Genomic DNA, 25507 nt, shown 5'->3' with positions numbered 1-25507 from the left:
GGGGGGTTTCAGAAGGTTGCTTACGTGCTTTTCAATGAATGTCTTCCACTCGAAAGTGTGGCAATAATCCTGGAAGTCCTCGTAGAAGGTGGGACTGCCATTAGTGGGTGGTAGGGAGGGCAGGTGGTACTGAAGTTGCAAGGTGTCAAAGCAATGGTCCATCAGTGTACGAATGATGGGAACCAGCCATGAGAACATCTCAGTCTTAGTGTGGAGAGACTGCATCAAAGGGGCTGCAAGCTTGCCAAGCAGATAGCAGGCTTCCTCTTTTTTCGTGATAGAGGCCGTCTGCAGCAGGCTGTGGAGCTTCACATATGCAGAGGAATGCATCTAGGGTTCAAAGAAAAATAACCTTTAGGTTGTGCATTAACCACATGTGCTTGCTTACTTCCAAAAAAAAAAAAACAAGACACTCTCAAAGACGCTATATAGTATTGTAAATTTAGTGTAGGAAAAACATGTCAGGCTGCACATTAATTTCTTATTTCGTGAAAAGCCAAAAAGCAGTCCCTTCAGAAATAAGCATTTATTACATCTTTAAATAAAATTTATAAAATTGAAATGCAGACTATGATTACTTGAACTTGAGACTAATTGCAAATTTAACTTTTATTGCTGAAATGTTGGCAGAGGAATTGGTTCATCAAACCAAGATTACTCAGTATGATATTTCACTGGCAGAGTACCAGCAGCAAATAGATGTACCGAAGCAATGCTTCTTCATGTAAAAGAGTAGCTTATGGTCCTGGAGTGATAGGAGATCCATAGTTGTGGTGACCATACTGAATCCCTCTGCCAGGATTGGCTCAGTGGACCCCCAGATGCTTTCTAAAAAGAGTATCACCCGGGTTGGAAGACCTTAAATTGATGTGTGTTCCTCCAGCAAGTAGAGGAAACAGTTTACAAGTCATAAATACTGGACATTTGAGACTCTCATGCTAATCAAGCTTAGTGCTCCATGACCTTAGATTTATGCAGTTGACACTTGTCTGAGTTATAGTTCCACCCAGGTTTAGAAATACCCTTAAAGATTGATTGAAAAAGAGCCCTCTCTGTTGAATGGAGGCAAATCAGGGGATTTGGTGGTCACCTTCACAACATCAAAAGGATCGGACAATGTTTAGACAAACACAGAAATAAACATTTCAATATTCAGTCTAGACCTGTCCACTCAGAATTACAATATTGTAATGCTGCTTATTTGGGTCTGAGAACAAACATACTGCTATGTTCAGTTGTTTTTGGGTCAGTTGTGTGAACTGCTCACTATTTTTCCCTTATTCTGCCTCGCTTCATGATTAGACTGCAGTTTTCTATTTTTACAGATTTTTTTGTGATGAATACAGACAGAAACATGTGTGTGTTTATTTTAAAAAGTGGACAAGTACAGAAAGATGGGCTTCTTCTGATTGACTCTTCACAAATTCTACGTCAATAGCTATGTAGGTTCACAGCACGGGAAGTTAGAAAACTAAACAAGGGTCCCTTAAATGACTAAACATCTCAACATATGCTTTTGCTATAATGTTAATATTTTCATGTAGGTGAAATTTTTAAATTTATTTTGCTGCATAATATTCTAAAGTAAGGCAATAAAGTAAAGGTGTACATTTATTTGTTAAAAACAATGTGGAAATATACCTATTACAACTTCACTTATGCACAAAACCTAAAATAAATATGGATAAATGCTGTTAAAGGTGCCAAAAATAAATATGGAAAAAGACAGAGGGGCATGTTATAAAAAATACTTTAAAACCTAAATGTATTGGGCCTTAGACTTTCACGGGCATTGGGTCTAGTGTTAGCCAAAACCTTATGATTTTACTAAAATGATATGTATAAATAAATTACTTACTTACACAGAACTTTTCAGTCAGCACTCTATCAATGTGGGTGTTGTGTTGCTCAGTTTTTTCTTTCAACAACTTTAGAATGTATTATGGGACATTGGACCAACCCACTTCAGCCACTGGCTAACTTCACTGTGACTGGTGGCATTCTGTTCTTCATAAGGAACACACAGCCACACAAAGTAGTTTCCTTCAGTGCCAGAGACTACTATGGCAATGTATGGTTTTTTTTTAGATAAAACTTTTTTTTTTAGTTTAGGACAATTCTTGTTGGTTTGGCCAGGTCCCAGCAGCACACTTGCAAAAGCTATGACAAACCACACACTGACAAAAAACCAAAAGGGTGTCAGCAAAACCCAGACCCACTGACTTTACTAATGTTTGTTTATTTATGTGGAATGTAGCACCAACATTTGGTAACCGTAACAAGCATGACTCACTAGTTCTCTATACTTTCCATATTACATGTTATTTTATTGCCAAGATGTCTTTTATTCTGTGTCACATTTGCTGAGGATGTTTATCTAAAGACACTGCTGTAAAAGGTTCATTTCGTGCAGCTACTGCTGATTAAAATGAAGATGAGACCCAGTTCAAAAGAGGGAGGCCTCGAGTCTGCTTATTCATGAACTTAATGATTTAAATGACTCCATGGTTGAATAGTGGAGAACAGTAAGGTTAGAACTATGGTCAATTATACTGGTGGATGAAGGGGCATGGGAAGCCTATGCCTAAGTTCATTCATGAAAAGTAGCACAGTGGAAAAATGTATTATATTTGCATGCCAGAGCAGAGAATCTTTCTGATTGAAACCGGAACTAGGCCTTATTCAAACTGCTCTCGCAATATTATGAAAAGTATGGAGTAAACAACTACTTTAACCAAAAGCCTCAGACTAATCTTGATGGACCTGCTCTCTTGAATGAGGCTGGAAACCTAGAAAGAAACTACTAAGGAAGATCCCCACAATTGTCTACTCTGTCTAAGGATAAAAAATATTTTTAATGAAGTAAATGTCCCCCTCTCTGTCCTCTTCAGGAGTTTCTTGTTGACTATGGTGAGCCAGTAAATTTGTCATATTAACCCCAAGGATGTGTTCTTGTTCTAGACAGACTGGTGGATTGGAGGATTCTTCAAATAGGTGGACAACTCGAGTACTTGCCTCCCCAAACAGTGAATTACATCAGTGTATTTCCACTAGAATCTATTGCTAAGGGAAATGAGCTTCACAATACAATAGCTGAGAAAACACAGGCCCTGAGGGGAGGGGGCAGAAGGAGGGGAAGTTACAGCTGGTGGGAACATACATAGACACGGTGATAAAGTAAGCACAGAAGGGGCCATGGTGTTGCAGGTGGGGAGAAGCAAAGGAAGTCAGACAGAGTAATGAAGGTAATCAGAAACACAGGAGGCTTCTCTACTAATAAAGTATAGATAGAGCCCACCATGAGTTACTCGATAAGTATGAGATCAAGAACACTCAAAGGTAAAAAACACTAATTCAATAAGTAGAACTACGAGCCTGACTTGATAAGTTAAAAACTCTGAGTCAGTGCATGCCCTACAAATAGCCTTCATTAACACACAATTTAAACATTCAATTACAGTAATGTGCAGTTGTTCTTCAATATATTCAACAAACCATATATCCTCCTTGTTTTTTTTTTTGTGGATTTCATCTCAGAATCGATATATGAGCAAATGTTTTGGGGATACACATGAGCAGCATTCACTTGCAACGTGAATTGTTCCAAACACCAAGTTATGTCTAAAGTTTCACCTGAAACTGGTTAGAGCTTTGGTCTTCAAACCAAAGAAACACAAATGGTGAGCAAGTAAAGTGGCATTTCTTAGTAAAGCAACCTGGTAAGGAAGTTGGTAAATTGGGATGCAGCTGCTCACGTGCAATGCTTCCCTGTGAACCTCTTTACCTGAGTGTCTTCCAGCATGATGTAACCGATAATTATCCTTATACCAATCTGGGCCATCTCCTTGAGGTCTGAGGTCCCATTGGACAAGTGATACCACACACCCAGTTTGTCTAGCAGGCTATTCACACCTTCAAAGACCTACACAAAGGAAAAAGAGAGTGTTGGAAGTTACACAATATGTTTGCCCTGACAATGCAAGAACCATCACCTCAATGTCCTTCCTTGTGTATAGCAATCGTACTTTAAAGAGAAATAAGCTATTCTAAGCAAAATCATCAATTCAACACCTACTGATTCCAGTGCAGAAACTAGGAAGCTGTAAGGGCAATAAAAAGGTCTTCACCCACCAGGGAGAGTCTAAACATAAGCCTTAATCCTCCTCGGCCATAACTGTCCATCTACCCGGGAGGCAGCTTTAAGTTTCAATCATTTTTATTGTCAATTTAGCTTTACACAGCATACAGTGTGAATACCAACCTGACTCACTCCTGCTTAACCCAATGCCCCCCTCACTTTAATCGGCCCCTATGAAACCTACCCTCTTAACCTGTTGCTACCCACTCACCTTTGCAACAAGCTTTCTGTTAGTCCATACAAGGTCACTCATTCTAACCAGTCTTTCTAAAAATTAAGGTATTGGTTACTTTCTATTGAGCCTAGTCCCTCCCCCCCCCATTATTTTGTGCATGTGAGGCCCCAGTTATCTGGGTTGACCTAGTCTAGAACTGGTCTCTACAACTTGTTCAATTTGTAGGTCTTATCCATTTTGCTATATGCCACTTCCTCGTCTCCCAATGGTGGTCTTACCTTCTGAAGCCACTGGGCATGTGACAGGACTAGTCTCAGGACCCATAATATGAGGATCAACTGTTTTGCTGCTAAGAGTAGGTGTGATATTGTCTAGCCATGTATGGAATAAATCTCCCCAGCAGCTGCCCCCTCCTAAAATGTTCATCTCTGGGAACCTCTCCATGTCTCTTCCTGGAGCCTGAGAGTTGCCAGACAATAACTCCACCCAGAATTGAGTAAACGTAGGGTGGGGGCATGGAATATGCATTACTGCTCCCGTTTCACCAAGGCATTTCAGTCAGTATTGGATTTGGAATCATCCATTCTGTATAGTCTTGCTGGAGTGTAAGTGGACAGATGATTGTTAGCTCATCCTACCACCATTATTTGGCGAGCTCCTCCAGTACAGCTAACAATTTTAGATATGCACATTAATTAGATACAACATTGGATAAAATAAAGTTAGTATTATCTACCCCAGAGTTGGTAAGGGGTCTTTTGTCCCTGGAAACGCAGAATCCCTTGCAAAATGGATCAAATATCTGTTTTAAAAGCTGTTGGCCTGCAGAGGATTCTTTGACAAGGTTGAACTTACCTGCCCCAAAGGAAACCCCGGATTTACCCAACAAACAGGAGTGTGCCTCCCAGAATGTGTTGCTTACTCCAAGGAGGCTTGCACAAGCGTCCGTGGCTGCAGATATTGATTGACTCCCCCTTGATTGGAATAATAGAGGGTCCTTTTGTAATACAAACTTACGGGCAGAAGGGGCGTTAGATCCAGAGTCCCCCTCTTTTCAGATGGAGGGATCGCCTTTGGTTGTTACAGATATACCATCGGTCAATTTTCCCTCCAGAAACCCTAATGTTAGCCCGTGCAGCTGGACACCTTCGAGGAAGGCTACCGCAACTCAGGAGTCTCTAACTCCAGAGCTCTTGACATGGAACGTGGCTGGAATTCGCAATAAATTAGTGGACCCAGACTGGGGGGAGTTTATTGACAAATTTGATATATGTTTGTTCCAGGAAATGTGGTCGACTACCAATGTTTTCAGACAAGGGTTTAATTCTTTTTGTAAAGAAGCTAGACCATCCTTGGCGGGGAGAGCGGCTGGAAGGCTTGTTATATGGTCAAGGATCTCAGATTTGGGAAAGATTCGAGAAATTTCAGTGGACTCAGAGGACATATTGGCTTTATCTATACAACAAAAGTGTGTTTTTTCCTTGTTGTGTGTTAATGTTTACAATAGATCAGGTCCACCAAACCAACTGTCCAAAACCTTTCAGGTGTTGAATGCCTTGGTGTCAGAATATATATGATTGCATTTCATTTTTGTTGCTGGGGACTTAAATGTGACGCTTGAACCAAATCACGTATTTTCTGAGGTCACGCAGTTAGAAGATGTATCATGGAATATTCCTCCTTTTTCTTCTTTGAAGAAACAGGGTAAATTAAGTGCTAGGGCCCTCCAGATTATACATTTCATGATAACACATGGTCTTCGCCCAGGGAATGGGCGTTTTCCCTCGGATACCCCCGCTAAACCCACATTTTTTTTTAGAAGGCTTTACAGTAGCATATTGGATTATGTGGTAATTGATGCGAGGATTTGGAACATTATCCAAGACATTTGTGTAGGAAATCAGTAGAACAGTGATCATGCTCCAATCCTAGTTACATATGATGGCCTTACTGCTAAAAGAACAGTTATGCAACCAAGTAAGGGAATCTCATTACCCCTAGCAGTTTCTTCCAACTAGCGTGCCTTGAAATGGGATTGTTTTAAAAATTCAAGAAAATTGTGGGGGACCATGCATGATTTAGTCTCAACCCACCAACTAGTGGAAGACCCTTGCTCATATTCCCCAAATGAGGTCATGAGTCTGCATGTGGATCTCTTCTCCACTTTGAGGGATCTCTTCCTTAGAACTGTTAAAGAATCGAAACGCCCATTAGTGGGTCCCCATCAGAGGTGGTTTGGCAAAGCATACAGGGAGTCTAAGAGTGGCTTATTCAAGGAAATTAAATCTAATGATAGATCCCTGATAATTAGCGCTAGGCGTGAGTATGCCCCAACAATAAAGACCTGTAAAAACAATTGGGAAGCGGAGTCCTAGCAGGATTTGCCGGTAGCGGCCAAGGAAAAGCAATCGAAACGTTGCTGGTCCCTGGTGGCTTCTAATGGGCGAAACCAAAACTTTAGAACTGACTGTCATATTTCATCGGAAAATTGGGTGGCCCATTTTACAAAGCTGTATGAAGTTGAAGCCGCTGATAGTGTGGCTCCTAGAATAGATCTCCCCTCTAATAATAGCCTTACTCTGTTCACATTGAACGAATCCAAAATGGCCATTATGGCCCAAAAACCAGAAAAAGCCCCTGGCCTAGACGGCATACCTGCCGACCTATATAGATCTGATTTAGATATATGGGGTCCATATGTTAATAATGTATCAAATGCCGCCTTGGCTAGTGGAATTTACCCTCGCTCTTGGAATGGCGCAATTATTGTACCCATCTATAAAAAGGAGAGTAGGGCTGCCCCGGCAAACTACAGGCCAATCAGCCTTTTGGATAATCTTCAAAAAATATTTTGCTACCAGGTCCTGACAAGGATTACGGAATGGTTAGGAGAGTCTCAAGTCCTCAGTGTCCTCCAAGCAGGATTCAGGCAGAAAATGAGCAAAATTGACCAGATATTTAGGTTCCTTACGATCAAATGGAAGTCTGTGTATCTGGATGGAGGGAACTCCTTTATGTGGCCTTTGTGGATCTTAAATCTGCATTTGACCTGGTCCCGCGTTATAAGCTGTGGGAGGTACTGGATGGAGTCAGATTTCCGAGTCCCTTATTAAACATAATCAAACGTTTTTATACTGAGAGTTTTGCAAAAATTAGATGGGGAGTAAAAGGGGAGGTAACAAGTGAAATTCTGATCAAAAGGGGGGTGAGGCAGGGGTGCGTTTTGGCTCCAACATTGTTTTTAATATATATTAACGCATGCATCCCTTACTTACTTGCCTGGGATAATGAGGCACCCAAACTAGATGGGGTAAATACCTTGTGCTTACTTTTTGCGGATGATACCTTATTATTATAACAAACTGCTTCTGGACCCACAAATTTACTCGTGAAGTTTGCGTCCTTCTGCAAAGATTATGGTCTTGAAGTTAACTCCATGAAAACTAAATAAATGATCTTTGGTGACAAAAAATGCACAGTAAGGAAGACAATTGTAATGGAATGGGAAGTACTGGAGAGAGTCACTGATTTTGATTATTTGGGGGTTAGATTAGAGGATATGCATAGATGGCAGGTCCAGTTACTAAAGGCTCATATGAGATTGAAACAGAATTTGGGTGGCGTTCTGAGATTTGCCAATAGGTCTCCCATATTTGCTATCTCTCCTGCAATGGAAATATATAAAATACAAGCAAGAGGGAGTGCCTTGTATGGAGCAGAGCTATGGGGGCACGGCAACTTGAGGGACCTAGAGCTCACTGAAAACTCATTTATAAAGGCTTTGCTCAAAATACCCACTAGTTCTCCTACGTTGCCTGTCCGGATGGACCTGAATTTAGACTCTATTGCGCATATAGCCGCTCTAAGACCAATATTGTACTGGATTAGGATATGGTCCACGGACATCTTCAGCCCTTTTAGGATATGGTTGAATGCCCTGATTAGCAAAAATGCTACAAGGGAAATCTCATGGTGCAACCACGTTGAAGATAGCTTGATTAACTTAGGATTGGCCCATTTTTGGTCAGCCCCATGTGGTCTTCCTAAAAATGGGGCGCAAATTGTCAAGGATGCATACTGGTTAAAAATGAAAGTAGGTAAATTGGCTGAGGTTTCTCCGCTCAGCTTGAAAGATAAGTTTACATCAGTCAAATGCCATTATGAATTCGAAAATGATATGGATCTGATCTTATCCCCTCGAGCACGTGCACTTTATATTAGGTTTAGGCTGGGATCGCTACCACTATGCACTTTTACCTGTAAATGGTCTCAGCAGGATTCTCAACACGATTTATGCCCTATGGGCTGTGGCTCACCAGAATGTAATGCGCATGTAATATTCCATTGTCCAGCCTGCGACAAACAACGGATTCAATGGATTATACCCCTTTGCAGATCTATGGGCTTTAATAATCGGCTTTTAGCTCTTAGGATATGCAAAACAAATTCCCATGGTATAGTGGTATGTGCGCTGGCTAGATTTTTAGATGCGATTTGGCATGTAAGAGTAAAACGCTTAGAGGCACTTTCTGAATAAGCGTGTGCTCACAGATAACAATGGAAATGCCTTTTTTTATAGAGACTATTTGATATTAATCGCTAACACGGGTGCACTTTTTTATCTTTTAATAATATTGTATTTCCTGTTTCGTACATTTTATAAGTAGAACGTATTTAATTTATGGTTTTATTCACGTTGATATGTGTATTGTGGGATGTGCTTTTATGCTATTGTTATTACTGAAATAAAGCTGATGATGATGATGAGGTACAACACTGTATACAGCAGAAAAGAAATGTTATTCTGTGGAGTTATTTGTTTTCCTGCCCCATTCTTCAGGTTTTGTCTAATAGAATCAGCCCCATAAATGCCTTATTATTAGATGGGCTGTGACGTGTTCAAACTACATACCTTCTCGCTCCACAGGGTCTGATTGTTGTGCCCTTCTGAGAATAAGAAGTCTTGGAGCAGTCGCAGCAGCTTAAGTACATTCTGAGTGTGGCTGGGCAAGGCTGCTGGTGTGGACTCCTTGATGTCTGTGAATGCGGATTCCAGCATCATCTCCAGGAGGCTGCAAGTGAAAAGATAGTGTCACTCAGGGTTGAACAAAGTATTTAAAACTGGTCATTTCACAACTGCACCCCTGTAAACACCCTGTCACTATGATGAGCCTTTTTACTATAGCCTCCTGTTAAGCCCTTTTCACGAATGCTGCTGAGTCAAGTATCAGCCAGGTCCTTGATTTTCCTTCTGAACAACATAGGAAATGGCACCCATTCTGCAGATCTTTCTGCATTCATCAGAAACGTTAGTCAGTGGATGAAAGATGTATTTATCATAAAATCACCAGTTTACTATTCAGAAACCTTTCAAAGTCGAGCCATCTAGAGAGAGGAAAGAAAGAACCCCAGTATTTCCCAAAATAATTCTGGATGCATGGTCTCTGAAAAATCAAGCACTTTTCCTCTGAGAGCTAGAAGAGATTCATTATTACCACGTCGGCTTGATTTTCTATCCTGGCCACATGACCACAAAATTTATTACTGGACTTTGTAAAGGTTAGGGTGCCCACTGAGACAGTGGGTGACTAATAATTCAAATGACCATTAGCTAAACCTCTCACATAAATGTTAAAAGACACCACAAAAACACTAAGAATGGAGAAAGCTGATTGACGAGTTCCTGATCATAGTCTATATGGATAATAAATTATTGTGGTGTCCATAATGTGGAGCAAATAAAAGATTCACTAAGCGCATGGCAACAAAGGACACTTGAAACACATTTCAAAGGTATTTAATGCCCATGACAGCAGATGGATCATCTTGACATAGAGGTTGTCCAATGCTTTCTGGAATTATAGGAACTGCACTTACGTGTTAGCAATTTCAGTTTTAGCTGTGCTGGACACTCACCTTCTTTTGATTTCATCCGGAGGCCGCACCAGCTCACAGGCCATGCCCAGCTTGGTCAAGACTGAAAACACCTGTCCCCTTTCCTTCCATGCCAAGTCATCGTAGCCCTCCACGCCTCGCCACGTCACAGAGAAAATGATGTTTGTGAGCAGGTTGCACAGCTCTTCCTCTGGTGTTTGCTGCCCACAAGAGACCCAGCAGCAGCAGGAAGAAGCAAATATAGAAGGAAATTGAATGAATACATTTGTTTTAGAGGAGTTGAGTTACCTTCACATTGCACGCAGGTTAGAATAAATTGGATTTTCTATCCCAGACACGACCACAAGAAAGATAGAGATATAGGACTATTAGAGTGAACGTAAACACAACTGCGTAGCTGCCCCATCACTGTTAGGTTGAGGCACCCCAATGTAAACAGCTATAATTAGCCCTCATGATATACTTCAAGCCTAACCTTCTAGTGCCCAAAGAAATACTATCAAATGAAATAAAGGAGGCTGGTGGCTAATTCTGCAGGCAATTTAGGTGAATTCTGTGTATAATACATTGTTAGGAGAGTGACATATTCAGTTCTTGCATACATACATCTCACATCAGAACCCAAACAGTTTTCCTTTCTAAACATATGCCTTAATCTACCATTCTGGTGCATAAGCTTTTGCAATCTTGCACATTTGAACAACTCTAAAATACTGTGAAATGGAACATTTTGAAAAGCTTCTAGCATGACAGCTCAAAGTCATGTGCATCCAAGGCAGACATTCAAGTCCGGCCTTCTGGTCACAGACCCTGGCAGGGCTGACATAACCTGTAATTCCAATACAGCCAATAAAATGTGAGTGATTGGTGGCAGTCACTGTTAGGAATAATAGCAGCAAACATTACTAATTTAGTTGAAGGTATGTGCTTTGCAAATAGTTCAAGATATTATTCTACTGTTGAATAATTAGTTTTTATCAGTGTCTTCTGGACAAGACAATTAGTAAATTCAGAAGCACCTCATCTCCTGGATTTAAATTACTGATTCGCAACAGCAAGTACATGAATTGCCTGCCATAGTAACATTTATAAAGTGTGTCCTGTCACCGACAGGCCCACAAGGTGCTCCGATTCGCTTTGGCTTCCTGGGGTCCTTTGTGGTGTATGGTTCATAGGGTAAGGCAGAATCAGTCTTATGTGGGAGGAAACAGGTGTGAGATTTCAAGAAGTCCTTCAAACATGGTGTGGCGAATGTCACAGCATATGAGCATGAGTAGTCATAAGAAAGCGCAAAGAGCCCAGTAAAGCACACGGTCCATATCCCAAAGACGAGACCGTGAGACTGCATAGTGTGTTGATAGGGAGAGTCCACTAATGAGTACGTTATACGGTGTAACATCACAGGCGACAGACTTAACCATTGGTGGCACTGTTAAACACCTGGAGCACATAAACATGCCACAGGATCCATCCAGCACACAACCGGTGGGGCTCTGTGAAACAATCAGTGTACAGACACCATGCCGGACTCACCTAGACAACCCCTCAAAGCCATGTCAAGCTTACAGGATACTTAAGGTGACAGTAAATGGGAATGGGCCTAATGCTGTCCAGTAACGCCTCATGAATGAGGTACAAAATGTGCCTCTGTGAAGCAGCACACAAACCGACACTCAGATGTTTTGCATGTACTACTAGTGCTGTGTTGCTTTTAAAAATGAATCACAAGTAATGCTCAGATGCATGGAATGATACTAACGTGTACAACTATGGGAATAGAATGCAACATTAATAGGTCTTAAATTTATATGGATAAAATGGATATTGAAAAGTGACAGAAGTGTTACTTGTGTATTATTTAGGTACTGCAAATAAACATGCGACACATGTTCATATACCAAATACCATAAACAAAGTGTCTGTATTATAGCTGGTATAAAAATAAAGGAGATAAATTACAGGCAAAGTCATTGTTTAGGTTACCAAGCGACACCTTCATTTTAGTCTAGGCAAAAAATTAACCTATGCAGAGGCTGTTCTAAAACTGGTTGGGGCTCGACACAAATATGTGATCATACCATACTGTATCTTATTCCTCGCTCAATTAACATAAAACATACACTTTTACGGAGTCTATGCAACAAGATTCCCAAATAACAGGCTGTTAGCAAATCAAGTTTTCCTGTCTTCACACATTTTTGTATGCACCATGGTACCACACCTATCTTTCCTTCCTGCTGCCAGTATACCTTTGTACTGTTGGGCTGTTGTGTGCTGCAATGTTTTCAGTTTACTTTATCTTACATTGTTTTCATCTATTTCTTTCCTCACTGTGCAACTGTCCACATCCCAAAAACTATACTTGCTCATATCACCATGATTCAAATATTTATTTGATCAACATTAACTGTGGCAAGCAAATGGAGGCTGAACTCTGATCACATTACTCCAAGCAACATATCATATTCTTGTTGGCTCAAATTCCTAATGTTCAATTCTTCAGATAGTCCTAATTTTTCAAATTCAGTAATTAGAGAAAAAATATACATACGAAATTGCAAAAGTGACAGTGTGGCACATTATCAGTCTTTGAGCACTAGTCAGAAGGGATTTACAGTACCTGGGGATTGCTGGTATTGGAGGTAGTATCGCTAGGCAGTGTTTCTTGGTAACTGTTCTCATCCAACACGTTTGACAAACTGGAGCTTTTCCGAGCCCGCAGGCCTGGAAATGGCTTGAAGTTCTCGAGCGGGGATGGAGTTCCTGGGAGACTGCCAGGTGTCTGGTTCCCACTTTCAATAGTAGCAATTGAGCTTGTGCTGGCAAGATCCAGACGAAGGTCGAAGGGGGACATGGAGAATGGGGAAAGTGGCTGGTACACGCTATCAAAGGGGAGCGTATCAGGTGAATTTGGTTCATCACACCCTGGAATGTCAATAGTGTTTGATGAAGAGTGGCTGGTGCGGTCTAAAGAGTCGAATGATTTGAAGTTATAGGGGTGAAACTGTTTCTCCTTGTCGATAGGAGACATGGAGTGGTCAGAGTACCCTTCAGAGATATCCTGGTCATTGTTTTCAAAGCAGAGCGGCATAAAGATATCTGGGTCTGGAGTGTCAGGCTGGGCACTGAGATTGTCTAGAATCTCTTTCTCTTCCACTGACCCAAAATCCTTGTGGTGGTTTGCATTCTTCAGCATCTCCAGGCAATAGCTGTTGGTGGAGCCCGAGAGACTTAGTTGTCGAGACTCGAAGGACTCTTTTACATAGAGCTTAGTTAATGTGTCCTGCCAGCCAGCTTGTTTTGCAAGGTGTCGCACAATGTCTTGTTGAGAATATATCAAGTGGAAGAGCTAAACACAAAAAAAAATTGAAATCTTTCACAAAGAATTTAAATGAAAACAGTTCATCTGCAGTGTACTACTACTATTTTGCTATATTGGGATTTGGCTACTGTGTTTAAGACATGGCAGGCTACTTTGGACTAAACTTCCAGCAGCAAAATCCAGGTGATGATGCTGAATGCTTCTCTACCACTGAGATAAAATCATCTCTATTGTAGGCAAGACTTTACGTGATATACACAGCAATTATGCCCAAACTAGGAAAATTAAGATCTAGCAACAAAGCACAGGGGAATCAACATATTCTACTCTAAGCATCAGTACACAAAAGTGGGAAAAAAGCAAATGGCAACCCTGAGATTGACAATGAAAACTTCTTCCTAGCCTGACTAAAAATTGTCAAACACTAACTGCGTTAGCATGACAATTTTACAATTCTTGCACAATCCTTTGTTTTAAGTGAGCACAAAGCATAGCTTTGTACACTTAGTGTCAGGTTATCACAAACATTTACATATGTTTTGTCTCATATCTATGTTTTGTGCTGCTGCCAATACTAATAATATTACAATTAATATAAAACTACGTTTTTGGCAAAAACTACAGAAGGCCGATTAGTTTTATCATAGATTATGCATAGTGCACAGGGCAGCTTGTCGGCATAATGCAGAGAAGTTCTTCTTCCTACTTTAAAGTCTGGGGATTAATTATGCATCGTTCTGGTACTTACAATATTAACTTACAACATGTAAAAGTATACACTAGAATAAATTAAACCTCTGAAGAGAAGGTCAATGGTGGCATTTCTAAATAGAGGAACACAGTCATGGCGTGATGGCTGCAGTAATCCTGAGGTACACTGAGAGATGCAGAGGAAGATATTCTCAGGTTCTCCTCAACTTCCTTGAAGATGTCATATTAGTATAGTAAATAATTGTGAAAACCTCTGGGCAATCCAGATTTACTTTACCTTCCGACAGACATCCAGTCTTACAGTCAACTCCGCCCTATGAGACAGGAACACCACGGCCACCAGATCTTTGTAGTTTGGATAGAAGTCTGTGAGAAGAAAATACATTCAGTATCGTAATTCATAAAGAGGTGCCGAAAATGCGGCAATAGACAGAAGCTCCATCCCCATCAGGTCTACCCATTTTCCTACCTATCTGCATACATACAGGAGTTACTGGATTACAAGGTTTGTGGCTCTGGACAAATGTCTTGGCCTTTTGTAAAATTCCAAATCACAGACTACTTCCTGTCCACGCTTCTGCTACATGCTTCCACCTGAATATCACTTGACAAATGAGGGGACTCTAGAGATGGAATTACTGAGGATTGACATACAATGTTCATGACTTTTATAATCTGTGGCTCCTTAAACAACACTGCCAACAACTCTCATCAGCATGTGTTGAACTGATTTGTGGTGGTTGGATATGAGGGTGAACTCTAATCCCACTGGAAAAGCAAACTTAGGTTTACCCAGAGGTCACCACCTGTCAATTCCTGGCCATTCCATGCAAAAACAAACTGGAAACATATCTGGTAGCAATGCATGCAGCCCTCCATCTATATTTTGTTACTAAGTTTTTACCCTATATTTCCTTCCTTCCTTCCTTTTAATGCCTCTGCTCCACCATGTTCCATGTTTATTCTGGTGTTTAAAAAAAAAAAAAAAAGACTCGGCCTGGAAAATAACCTTAACTTTGGTTGAATGAAGAAGCATGCAGGGAAGCTTCATTGTGCATAGTTCAGTTGTGCCTCCTGCAAAATATTTTCTTTTCATTGCATATGCTTAGTATAATCTGAGAACACCAACATGCTTTGGAAGCCCTATGGATCGAGTCTCGTCCCAGCAACAGACAGAGGATCTTTTCTCGGTCTTGACAGCTAAGTATCTATGTGATCATCAGTCATGGCGGCGCACCTGGGAGGAGTTTCAGAAAGAAGACTCGGTGTGCTTGTTCTACCACAAGGCATGACAAGAGACCTACAGCTGGGCATACTCTGTAACCATTATTTCAAGAATCTTTTCGAGTGACTGCCCTCCATGACTTCTGGAAAACCCACAAATCACTTTTTTTTAATTCTTCACCTGACCCTTTCAATGCTTCACTCAGTTTTGCTAGTGTCAAGGAGGTCATGGTCAGAAGGGCCTAATTAGCTTGAAAAATGGACACCAGGTCATTACAAGGTTCTCTGAGAAGATAAATACTGAAAACCCACATGACGGATACATGGAGTAACTCCCCTAAAGGCTATTAGGCTTAATAACACAATTTAAGACAGTTTAAGACACAGGACATTTCATCTAATCCCTCAGTTGCTGTCTTTGTACCTGGGGACCTCTGTTCTAATCATGACTTTGTCAATTGACTGATATGCAAAATTTAGAGCATTTGTAAACATGTGAAGGCCAATGTAATTTGTTAATTCAAATGTGTAAAGTCACAATTATTTGCAGCACTCCATTGCTCTCAATCTTGTTACTCTTTAAAAAAAAAAAATCGCTAGACATCTACAAACACAATGTAATGTGATATGTTTCAAAACGCTTATAGAATTGCCTTGTTTTAATAAAAAGAAACATGAGAAGACAGAATTATTCATGCAGTTCACTTGCAGTCAATTTCTTAGCTTATTTGCAGGTATAAATTATAGTTTTTAATCATTGGTGACCTCACCTGACCCAAGGACTTGCTCAGAGAGACAGCGAATGAGCAGCATTGACACTGAAATTTCATTTAGGAAAGAGATGAGCCCTTGGTAGCCAATGTCCTTCAGCTTCAGTCTGTGCTTGTATCGCTCATGGATCTTCTCAAACTTCAAAATCTTGTACATGATCTTTAGGGGTGCAAATGCAGGAAAGGGAAAGGGGAAGTTGATGGACACCAGTTACAAATGGTTTATTCCTTGTAGAAACAAAGCATGTTTTACAATGTTATAGTTGCAAATTGTTGAAAAGTGTGTACTATTATTTTGGGTAAGTTGAACGGGTCACATTGTTTCATTTTTTAGGAAATGTTACAAATTAAATGGACACTGTGGTAGGCCACTGTGATGATATTACAGAACATTCAGTACATTTAGGATTTACATTAAAGACGTCTTCTCAAATGGTAAATTATGTTGTTCTAAGGAATTTACCAATTGCTTAGGCAAATTCTATGATAATCTATATGCCCATTGCCTGGAAGATGGAGGTAATTGTGTATTAGCACTAAGTGGTAGTGAAGGCATTGTCAAGAAATCTGATCTGCATAAAATCAAAACTAATTCTAATTAGGGAATAATGTTGTTGAGAGTCACATGAATGCCATCTATGTCTAGCCAATGCTGCATGTATGAAAAATAAATGCTCTTATCAAATAATGTCTTATGTTGTATGCTTGTGTTAGTTGGTTAACAGTTAATGCTGCCTGGTACTACCTGATATCCAAATGTGTCAGGCTCATTCTACTGGAATGCTTGTGTTATGCGTTTGAAACCCAAGACAACTCTGGTGGTTTGCTATTATTTAAAGATTAAATATTTTACAAAACATTTTGGTTTAGTACAAGGATCTAAACAAAGGAACACACAGAGTAGATAGCAACTCACTCTTTTTAATAGTGATCAAATGATTCTGAAATAAGCAGCTATTTAATCTCCCATATAAGCACACTCAAAGGCCTTAGACAAACTGCTTACATGTTTGGAACGAAGATCACAATGTTGATTCAGTTGTAGAAACCCGCACGGTGCTCTATGATCACTAAGCCACTAATAAAAAAACTTAAAGCGAAGTTACATTTTAATATGTGAGACCCTACAGAGTTAAATAATTTGATGAATAGTGTAATGGTGAGGAGAAGGAGGGGACATTTACATTCAGTGTAGGTATATGCAGCACTGGGAAATGAGACAGACATTTAACATTTCTTGAATTACACAAAGATTAGATGGAAATATGGAGTGTAGAATGTAGAACTAAGTTCAAAAAGATCTGTAAAAATCATGATTCTTGAAAATATCAATATGTGAAATTGTCACAAAAATAAACACGGGTATCTTTTTCCTGTTGAAAACGATAGGCATGTGACTGCGCAAGATAAATGTTAATAACCACTGAAACAAGCACTGACAAAGGCAATAGGTCTGACCAGACTGTAAGGACAAACATGGGAGAGGAGTTGCGATGGTAAAAGGGCCTCTATTTAATGCAGAACCTTGGAAAGCAGCCACCTTCTCTCCTTCCAAAGTTTTCTGTTGAGGTTAAAATCACAGATAGAGACTTCCTTTCCATGCAATCACTCACTCACAAAGTAGCAATCTGTGTTTTGTTGAAGGATTGACTGTCCTCTTTGCAAGTTCAATTGAGTTAGATGGTAATAACCTCCTTTCAGGTGATTTTGGCTTTCATTAGGATGACTTCAAAGACACTGATATGTCTGAGTTAACTCTCCTGTACAATAATGACCTTCATTAGCTTTTTTCATCACTCCCTCATGTGAAAGATGTGATTCTAGACCTCATTATCTCCAAAATAATTGGAACTACGATTCAAGTGCAATGGTCTGATCAGTGTCTGGTGCCCAAAGATAGAGAGACTTCTCCCAAAAGCTGCAGTACTAACATGCACACACAGGACTATTTGAAAGGTGTCAAGTGTCTCCTTAAAAAAGGTCCCAGTTAGGATGCAAAAACACAAAGGGGAAAAAGATTATTTGGAAATTTTGCAGCTCTTGAATGGATATGAAAGTTAATATTGAAATGATCAGAAATACACCAAACTCCTTCTGAGATCAGGGAAGTAAAAAGATCCAAACACACTACCCAGTAGTGGAATCCAAAAGAAGGTCAAACTGTAAGATGCAAAACAAGAAGAGAAAGGGGGTGAACAATTTGTCAAAAAATCAGGGAACAACTGCACTGCCATGCAGCCATCACTCTGAAATGCTTCCCTATACATGAGTCAAACAGGAACTGATATCACAGGGAAGTACTGTCCTTTTTGGATTGGGAACTTTGGATACCATCCTACAAACAGACTACCATCTTGGAAAGAGCTGTATGTAAGGTTTGCTCAATCCTCTTTCCTGGGATCCATGTCATTTATTTGGCAAATGAAAATATAGCCCAAGTTTGACATTCCTCTCCCTGTTCTAATTTCACTTCTGGGTGACTGTGAGACAAAAACAGAAGAACAATCCAGCCGACAAGGACATCCAGCCATGGACAGAGCAGGGTGTCCTACAGCGAGCAGTCAGGCAGCTTGCGGAGTGTGCCTTCCTCTCCAAGTGCATGTAATCATTGGTAAGTTCTCAGAACTGGTTGCGGCACAGATTTAACATGTCTCCACAAAGTTAAAAGACTACTACAGTAAACCTGACACAAACTCGATGACAGACCAATATATTTAAATCATGACAGAATTAGCAGATTAACTCACCCCTGTCAAACTGAAAAGACAGAAGAACAATTAGTTCAACCAGTAATTTTCTAAACACTGACACAAAAAAGAGGACATTTCATAGGACGGCTGGAAAAAGAAGACGACAAAACACAACAATGCCTAACCTTCTGACCTTATGCACCAAGTAAAAAGCTTATGGAAAACACACATTTAATGCTAATGCATCATTCAGCAAAACAGAGGTTCATGAAGCAAAGAAAAACCCTTGAGAAACTATTTGAAATTGTACACAAGTACTTCAAACCACATGATCTACTAAGCTGCTATTAAGAACAACTGTGATAAATTCTCTAATGTCTTCCAGGATAAAAACACTCTATCAATGCAGAAGATCATATTGTAGCATCTATTAACTTATTAGGCATCATAGTGAAATGTGATCCTCCTTCTAGGAAATATCATAAGCATACCTAATGACCATCTTCTCATCCCCTACCTCTCGACAATGGTCAATTCCTCCCTGCTTTAAGCTACAGTTCTTAACCTTCTGAAAACTGCCCATGCCTGTTTTCTTCACAAAGCAAAGGGTGCAAATGGCAATGATCTGAACAGCTTTCATCCAACATATCCAAACTTACCTTCTGCTTCAAAGTTCTAGCTTGGTGTATCTCGAAACAACTGGACCATCTCTTAGAAGATTAAAATCTTCTTGATGACCTAAAATTGGGCTTCATAGTTGGCTGTAGCATAGAGATCACTGTGCTACACAAGTGCAACGGAGTATTTTGGACAATACAGAGTCATCAACTATTTAGGTGTTTGGACATGATCAACCATGACACACTCTTGAAGACCATGGAACAACTGATAGGAATCAGCAAACCAGTCTTAAGGTGGCTTGAAATCTCCCCATCCAAACTGACCAACTGCTCTCATATACAAACAGCAAACTCCCATTCCAGACCCTCACTCCAATACAGTTCTACAGGATCCATACTTTCCTGTGCCATTCTTTAATCTACAATTTGGAATCTCTTAGTCTTAGGTCATTATTGAGCGCCTCAAACATCTCATTCCATCCAGAGGCTGACAATACCCAACTTTATATGAAAATCACTTTGTCTGAAGGAATTACCAATCTTGCTAAGTATCTGGAGATCCTCCAATCATGAATATCTCTGTGTCACCTTAAACTTGATCTTTCAAGGAAGGGGTTCCTACTAATCGCTTCACTCCAGTTCATTCCTGGCTATAAGACTATATCAACTTACGTTTGACTTGTATTCCAAAAATGTACCTTGCTTCTTTAAAGGCTGCCCTCAATGCAGCTATTTGACTAATTGCAGGAACCAGACGATCAGACTATATAACCCCAGAACTTTATGTCACACAGCAAGGCACTATGGAAGATTTGTAAAATCCTAGTACATGCTTTATTCATAAATTATCAGTGCTTATGTGTATGCCATGATTAAGTGTTCGACAAAAAAGTAATGTTTGGAAAAAAGAAAAGACCTTAAGACAAACCATTCTAGATTGCAGCTTTAGAATTAGAAACCTTCTGTAGGAACAATTTCAAACCATATGGTGCAGGATCATGCATCCATAAACTTTTACAAATGCTAGATGATAAACCTCAAACATTGCCTCACAAATATTTGGGGACTAAAGAGGTCAGGTATGGTCTGGTTTATAGGTGTTGAAGGCATGGAATGCACCAGTTCCTTTCCACTGAGTCCTAATAGGTACATAAATGCTTGCAACATTTGCCGAGGTAGAAGGGCGTACAAGAGAACTGGGGGATTCTCCACATGCCATGACCTTTTAATGTCCAGTAGTGATAAGATAAAGTTATCCATATGTGAGGCTATATTCATTCCTGATGCAGTTTTATCTGCCCCCTTAAAAGCCTTCATCACGCAAAAGGAGCCATCATCTTTATAAATAACCTCACATCTTCACATAGTCAGTCCATCCATCGGAAATCATATGGACACCATAGTGGTCAGGGGTTACACAACACAGAATGAACAGTGCTGGAAATAGGAAATGTTTACTCTGGGTTTGCATAAATTGGGTGGATCAAAAAGCAGTCAGTACCAGAAGAAGTGGAGCCATGAGGGTTGGAATCATGAGAAGTGGAGCCAATGACGAATCAGCCTGTGCATTATTTCGCCCCACACCATAACAAACTGGGAACAAGTAGAATAATGTGGCTTACTTAACTGGTCACTAACAAACAAACTGTATTATTAGATAAATGGGGGGGTTAAGCAATGCTTTAAATAGGCAGAAAAACATGGTGGTCCCTTAAGCAGCTGTGGCCTATAATGAGTAACTAAGAATCATTTATGAGACATGTGGCCTTCTTAAGTAAGGGAGTGTCAAAGTACATGTGGCCTAGAATCAGACTGACCTCATTTTCCTCTTAAGCCCAGTACTACTCCCTTTCATTGGCATCATCACCCAACTGGACCACCTCCTGGTGCTCCTAGTGGTCTTGGTACTTGTACTCCTGGTCCTCCTCTGGGCAGTGGGCCATATACATGGCCCTTGTGGTCCCCCTGGTCATCCTCGTTCTGATCCTCTGCCTTATGGCGACATCCCCCACAGCCCAGGCCAGTGCAGGCACTACTCCCCAGCCTCTTGGTCATCCTCCTCATGGTGCTCCTTGGGGACCTGGTCTTGAAATGATCCTTCTGGTACTGGTCCTTCTCTAAAAGGTACTGGACCTTCTGGTTTTCATGTTCCTGATCTTCCTGACAGCCTTCATTCTGATCTTGATCATCCTCCAGGCCTTTATTCAGTTCCAGATCCTTAAGGTTGTAATCTTTGCCTTTCTGGTTTCACCCAGGGAAACACTATGATTAAATTACCGCCTGCTGAGATCAGTATGTAGAGTAAGCTTCATGGCACCATAGTGGTAAATTAAATCTGGTGGTTTTTGTGCTTACTTGAGAGAGATGTGTGCTCTGTACAAACTGGTGCATCATAAAATATCACAGATGAAGAATATGGAATATGCCTGCTTCAGAACACAATTTATAACATATAGTTCACATATCTGTGTTTTATGTAAGACAGCTCAATGGGCTAATGGTTTGTTGGCCTTTTGTTATTAGGTACCTAACATTCAGTTTATTTTGTGTGCTACATAAACGCGTATCATGACTGTACTAAAAAACATACACATATAGATACCTGAGGGTTCATACACTGCATGTACAGACCTCTTACATACATACTAAAAGTGAGAAAATCTACAACTTTCACATTGTTTCTTTGTCTCTTGGCAGGTTGTGAAGTGACAGGCTGGGCATATTACTGATTTACCTGATGGGCCATGCCTTAGGCTCCAGCTGTGCTGGGTAAGAACTCTACCTCACTAGCCAAGGCACAAGTCGCACAAAAAGGAATTGATCTTATGGGTTTTTTTTAAAACAAAATATTTGTATTAAAATTTTAGCAATTACAATCTGGATCACATAAATAACGAGCATGACCTAAGTACATAATCAACAGTGGGGGCAGAAAATCACAAGTATCATAACTATCCCTCTTCCATCAATCGCTGGCCCAACCTGTGGAACAGCTGACTGTTTCACACTCAATGTTAGTCCTGCACAGGGAGAGCCAGACCTCAAGTAAGCAAAGGATTGTGAGGTTAGTGCTTTGCATATCCCCAACATATTACAATTCCCCCCGCCCGCACCACAAGGCTTCACAGAAGAAGGGAAAATGCACAGCATGAGGACTAGAAGGGAGATTACTAAATTGCATAGGCCAGGACACAGCTAACAATGTGTGTAGCATCGAAAAAATCATTCAGGAATACAGTCCAAGTGGGTCCCAGTAGTCGGGTCCCCACATGGGGGGCTACCTGGGTCTTCTAGTACTGTCACCAGGGTGTGGGTCACCCCTCCCCATGTGAGCAGGATATCCGGCAATTTGGCATCGTGCCTAGTGTATAGCATGTAGGCTTCCTCAGCTCCTGCCCATTCTACAAGGTTGTCTGGGAGTAGGCCCAGTAACATATTTTTATTTGTCTAGGAACCGTCCAGCCAGTCACCGTCTTAAGATGTGTCAGTACCTTCTCCCAGAACTGTAGTATGACTTGTCAGTCCCAGACTACATGTAGAAAGTCTGCATCGCCCTTCACCACAGTGCACACTACGGGGGCTTTTCCATGGATGTATGGCATGGAATTTCTTTGGTGAGAGGTATATCATATGAATATAGTTATATTGAACTAGGTCGACCTGTGTGTTCACTGACACGGTCTTGACCCCCGCATGTATTTTATCCCACTCCTTAGGGGGGGTTCCTCACTCGCTCCCTGTCACCATTCCTCTACCCTGAGTTGCTTAGACTTCTGTCAGTACGAAGTGCCCGATAAATGTGTGTAATCAGTCGCTGGCCACTAGCAAACGCCAGTAAAGTAATCAGTGTCTGTGAGGGGACAGGGGTCTCAGCAAATGATGGTCAAAGCCAGCAGGCGGTAGCGGAGAGCTTTGCAAATGTTAAGAATTGGCCCCAGCCCAGCTCAAACATGTCAACGGCATCCTGCATGGGCATAAAGCGATTGTGAGATACAGATCGGAAAACATAATGCAGCCACCATCCTGCCATTCTTTCAGTGGACATTATATGGGCTATTTGGGCAAATGGATGAACAATCCATATGTCCAGTTTTAGGGGTGAAGGGTGTCCGTTTTATCACCTGCAAACGACATGCCAGGTGAATCACATGGGGGCAATGTGTCTGGGCCATTCCTTCCCCGCATTAGAGTTCTCCTAGCTGGTAGCCATCACAGGAACCAGCCAAGACTGCCCTCTCTCAATTAACCTCCCCATTCAGCCAGTGAACAGCATGTTGGAGATGTGCGGCCAAATAGTAGCGCTCCAGGTCTGGAACCTCGAGGCTCCCTCCTCCGCTCCCTCTTGAGCATGGCAAGTCCGACCCCAGAGCATTTCCCCAGCCCATAAAGGTTGTAATACGAGGTTATCTAGACCACCTCCCGGGAAGATTTCATACACGGCTCCCTGAAGAGCATATAAGCATCTTGGTAAAACCACCATCTTCAGTAGGGCTATCTTCCTCATCAAGGACAGCAGCCATGGGTTTCAAGAATTCTATAAAGGGGCGTAGTGCCTTCATCACAAGCCCAAGTTGAGGTCATAGGTTTGTTGTTCCTCTTGAGTTAGGTAGACACCCAGATATTGTACCTTGTCACATTCCCAAGAAATGCCAGTCACTGGAAGTTGCTCCGGGGGCACCGCACCCAATAATCGTATGGGGAACAATGCAGATTTAGATGCATTGACCAGCAGGCCAGAGAATTCCCCAAACTCCTGCAACAGATTCAGGAGGAGTGTGGCAGACAGGTTGGGCTCTCTCAGGAACATTAGTGCGTTCTCTGCATATAATGAGACCACCTGCAATGTGTATCCTATTGGGGCCTCCCGGACTCCCAGGACCTGATGAAGACGGCAGACAAGGGGTGCCATCGCCAAAGCGAAAAGGAGGGAGGAACAGCAGGCAGCCTTGTCGTGTGCCACGTAGGAAAGAGATCGGCCAGACACACAGCGTCCAGTACGGACTTGTGCAGAGGGCTGTTCGTACAATAATCTAACCCATTTTACACACATCTGACCCAGGTCAATTGATCCTATGCTATGTGAGCAGCATTTACATTTGCATCCTCCCTGCAGGCTGCTGCTCCACACAGGTAGGCACGCCTATGAAGGTATGCTGACCCTGGTCTGTCCCTGTGTCATCACACACTTCCCTGGGGCACAGTCCATATGATTCACTGAACAAAGATGATTCGAGATCGAGCTCACAAATAGCTACCGAATCTGGAATCTGGCTCAACCTCACTTTACTCCAGCAGCTACAATAAGCAAATAACTGACTCCTTGTCAAGAATGGTGCCTCACCTTAAACACCCTCTCGCGTACTTCATCTGAATACTTCTTTTGAACGAGCAGCCAGTAGAAGACCTCCACATTCCCCGGCTCCAGAAGACAGGAGTACAGCTGCTCCTGTGCTGGGCTCCCCTTCAGCAGGCTGTGGATCACCTCAAGCATACCACAGACCTGGAAGGTACAAGCACAGCAAGAGAGGAATGAGAGACAATGCTTTGACGCCATTATGGCCTCCACAGTGTGCATCAATTAACAATGAAAAGAGAGTAAAGTCCTCTTCAAAATACACAAACCAATCAATAAAAAAAAAATAGTGAATTCTATGGTCAGACTAGGGTAAGGGTATTTTTAGATTTTTATGGTGGTTAAGGGAACAGGGTGGTAAGTGTGATTTTAGGATTTAAGAGTGGGTAGGGGTATGGGGTAAAGGCATAGTGAGGGTTTAGGAGTGACTAAGGGAATTGGGTGATAAGGGTGTTTTAAAGGTTTATGTTTGGGTAAGGGAGTAAGGCGGTAAGGGTGTCTTTTAGGGTTTAGGGGTGGGTAAGGGAATTGGGTGATAAGGGTGTTTTTAGGTTTTAGGGGTGGTTAAGGGAATTGGGTGATAAGAGTGTTTTTAGGGTTTAGGGGTGG

General features: G+C 41.3%; 1 protein-coding gene across 6 annotated transcripts in view; it reads right to left on the bottom strand.

Annotated features, from left to right (window-relative positions):
- NBEAL2 (neurobeachin like 2) overlaps nt 1-25507 on the bottom strand; it is a 646515-nt gene that overhangs the window by 144583 nt on the left and 476425 nt on the right. For all 6 annotated transcript variants that reach the window (XM_069210922.1, XM_069210925.1, XM_069210923.1 and 3 more), the window contains 8 exons: nt 24887-25045; nt 16236-16395; nt 14519-14607; nt 12829-13557; nt 10230-10408; nt 9226-9385; nt 3785-3922; nt 25-330 (listed from right to left, as the gene is read on the bottom strand). In XM_069210922.1, the coding sequence (XP_069067023.1) occupies nt 25-330; nt 3785-3922; nt 9226-9385; nt 10230-10408; nt 12829-13557; nt 14519-14607; nt 16236-16395; nt 24887-25045 (1920 nt within the window). The remainder of the gene's footprint in view (nt 1-24; nt 331-3784; nt 3923-9225; nt 9386-10229; nt 10409-12828; nt 13558-14518; nt 14608-16235; nt 16396-24886; nt 25046-25507) is intronic.

Source organism: Pleurodeles waltl, chromosome 10, assembly GCF_031143425.1.
Source record: "Pleurodeles waltl isolate 20211129_DDA chromosome 10, aPleWal1.hap1.20221129, whole genome shotgun sequence".
NCBI classification, from domain to species: domain Eukaryota; kingdom Metazoa; phylum Chordata; class Amphibia; order Caudata; family Salamandridae; genus Pleurodeles; species Pleurodeles waltl.
The sequence above is the reverse complement of the archived record's forward strand: the minus strand, read 5'-3'. Positions and strand labels throughout refer to the sequence as shown.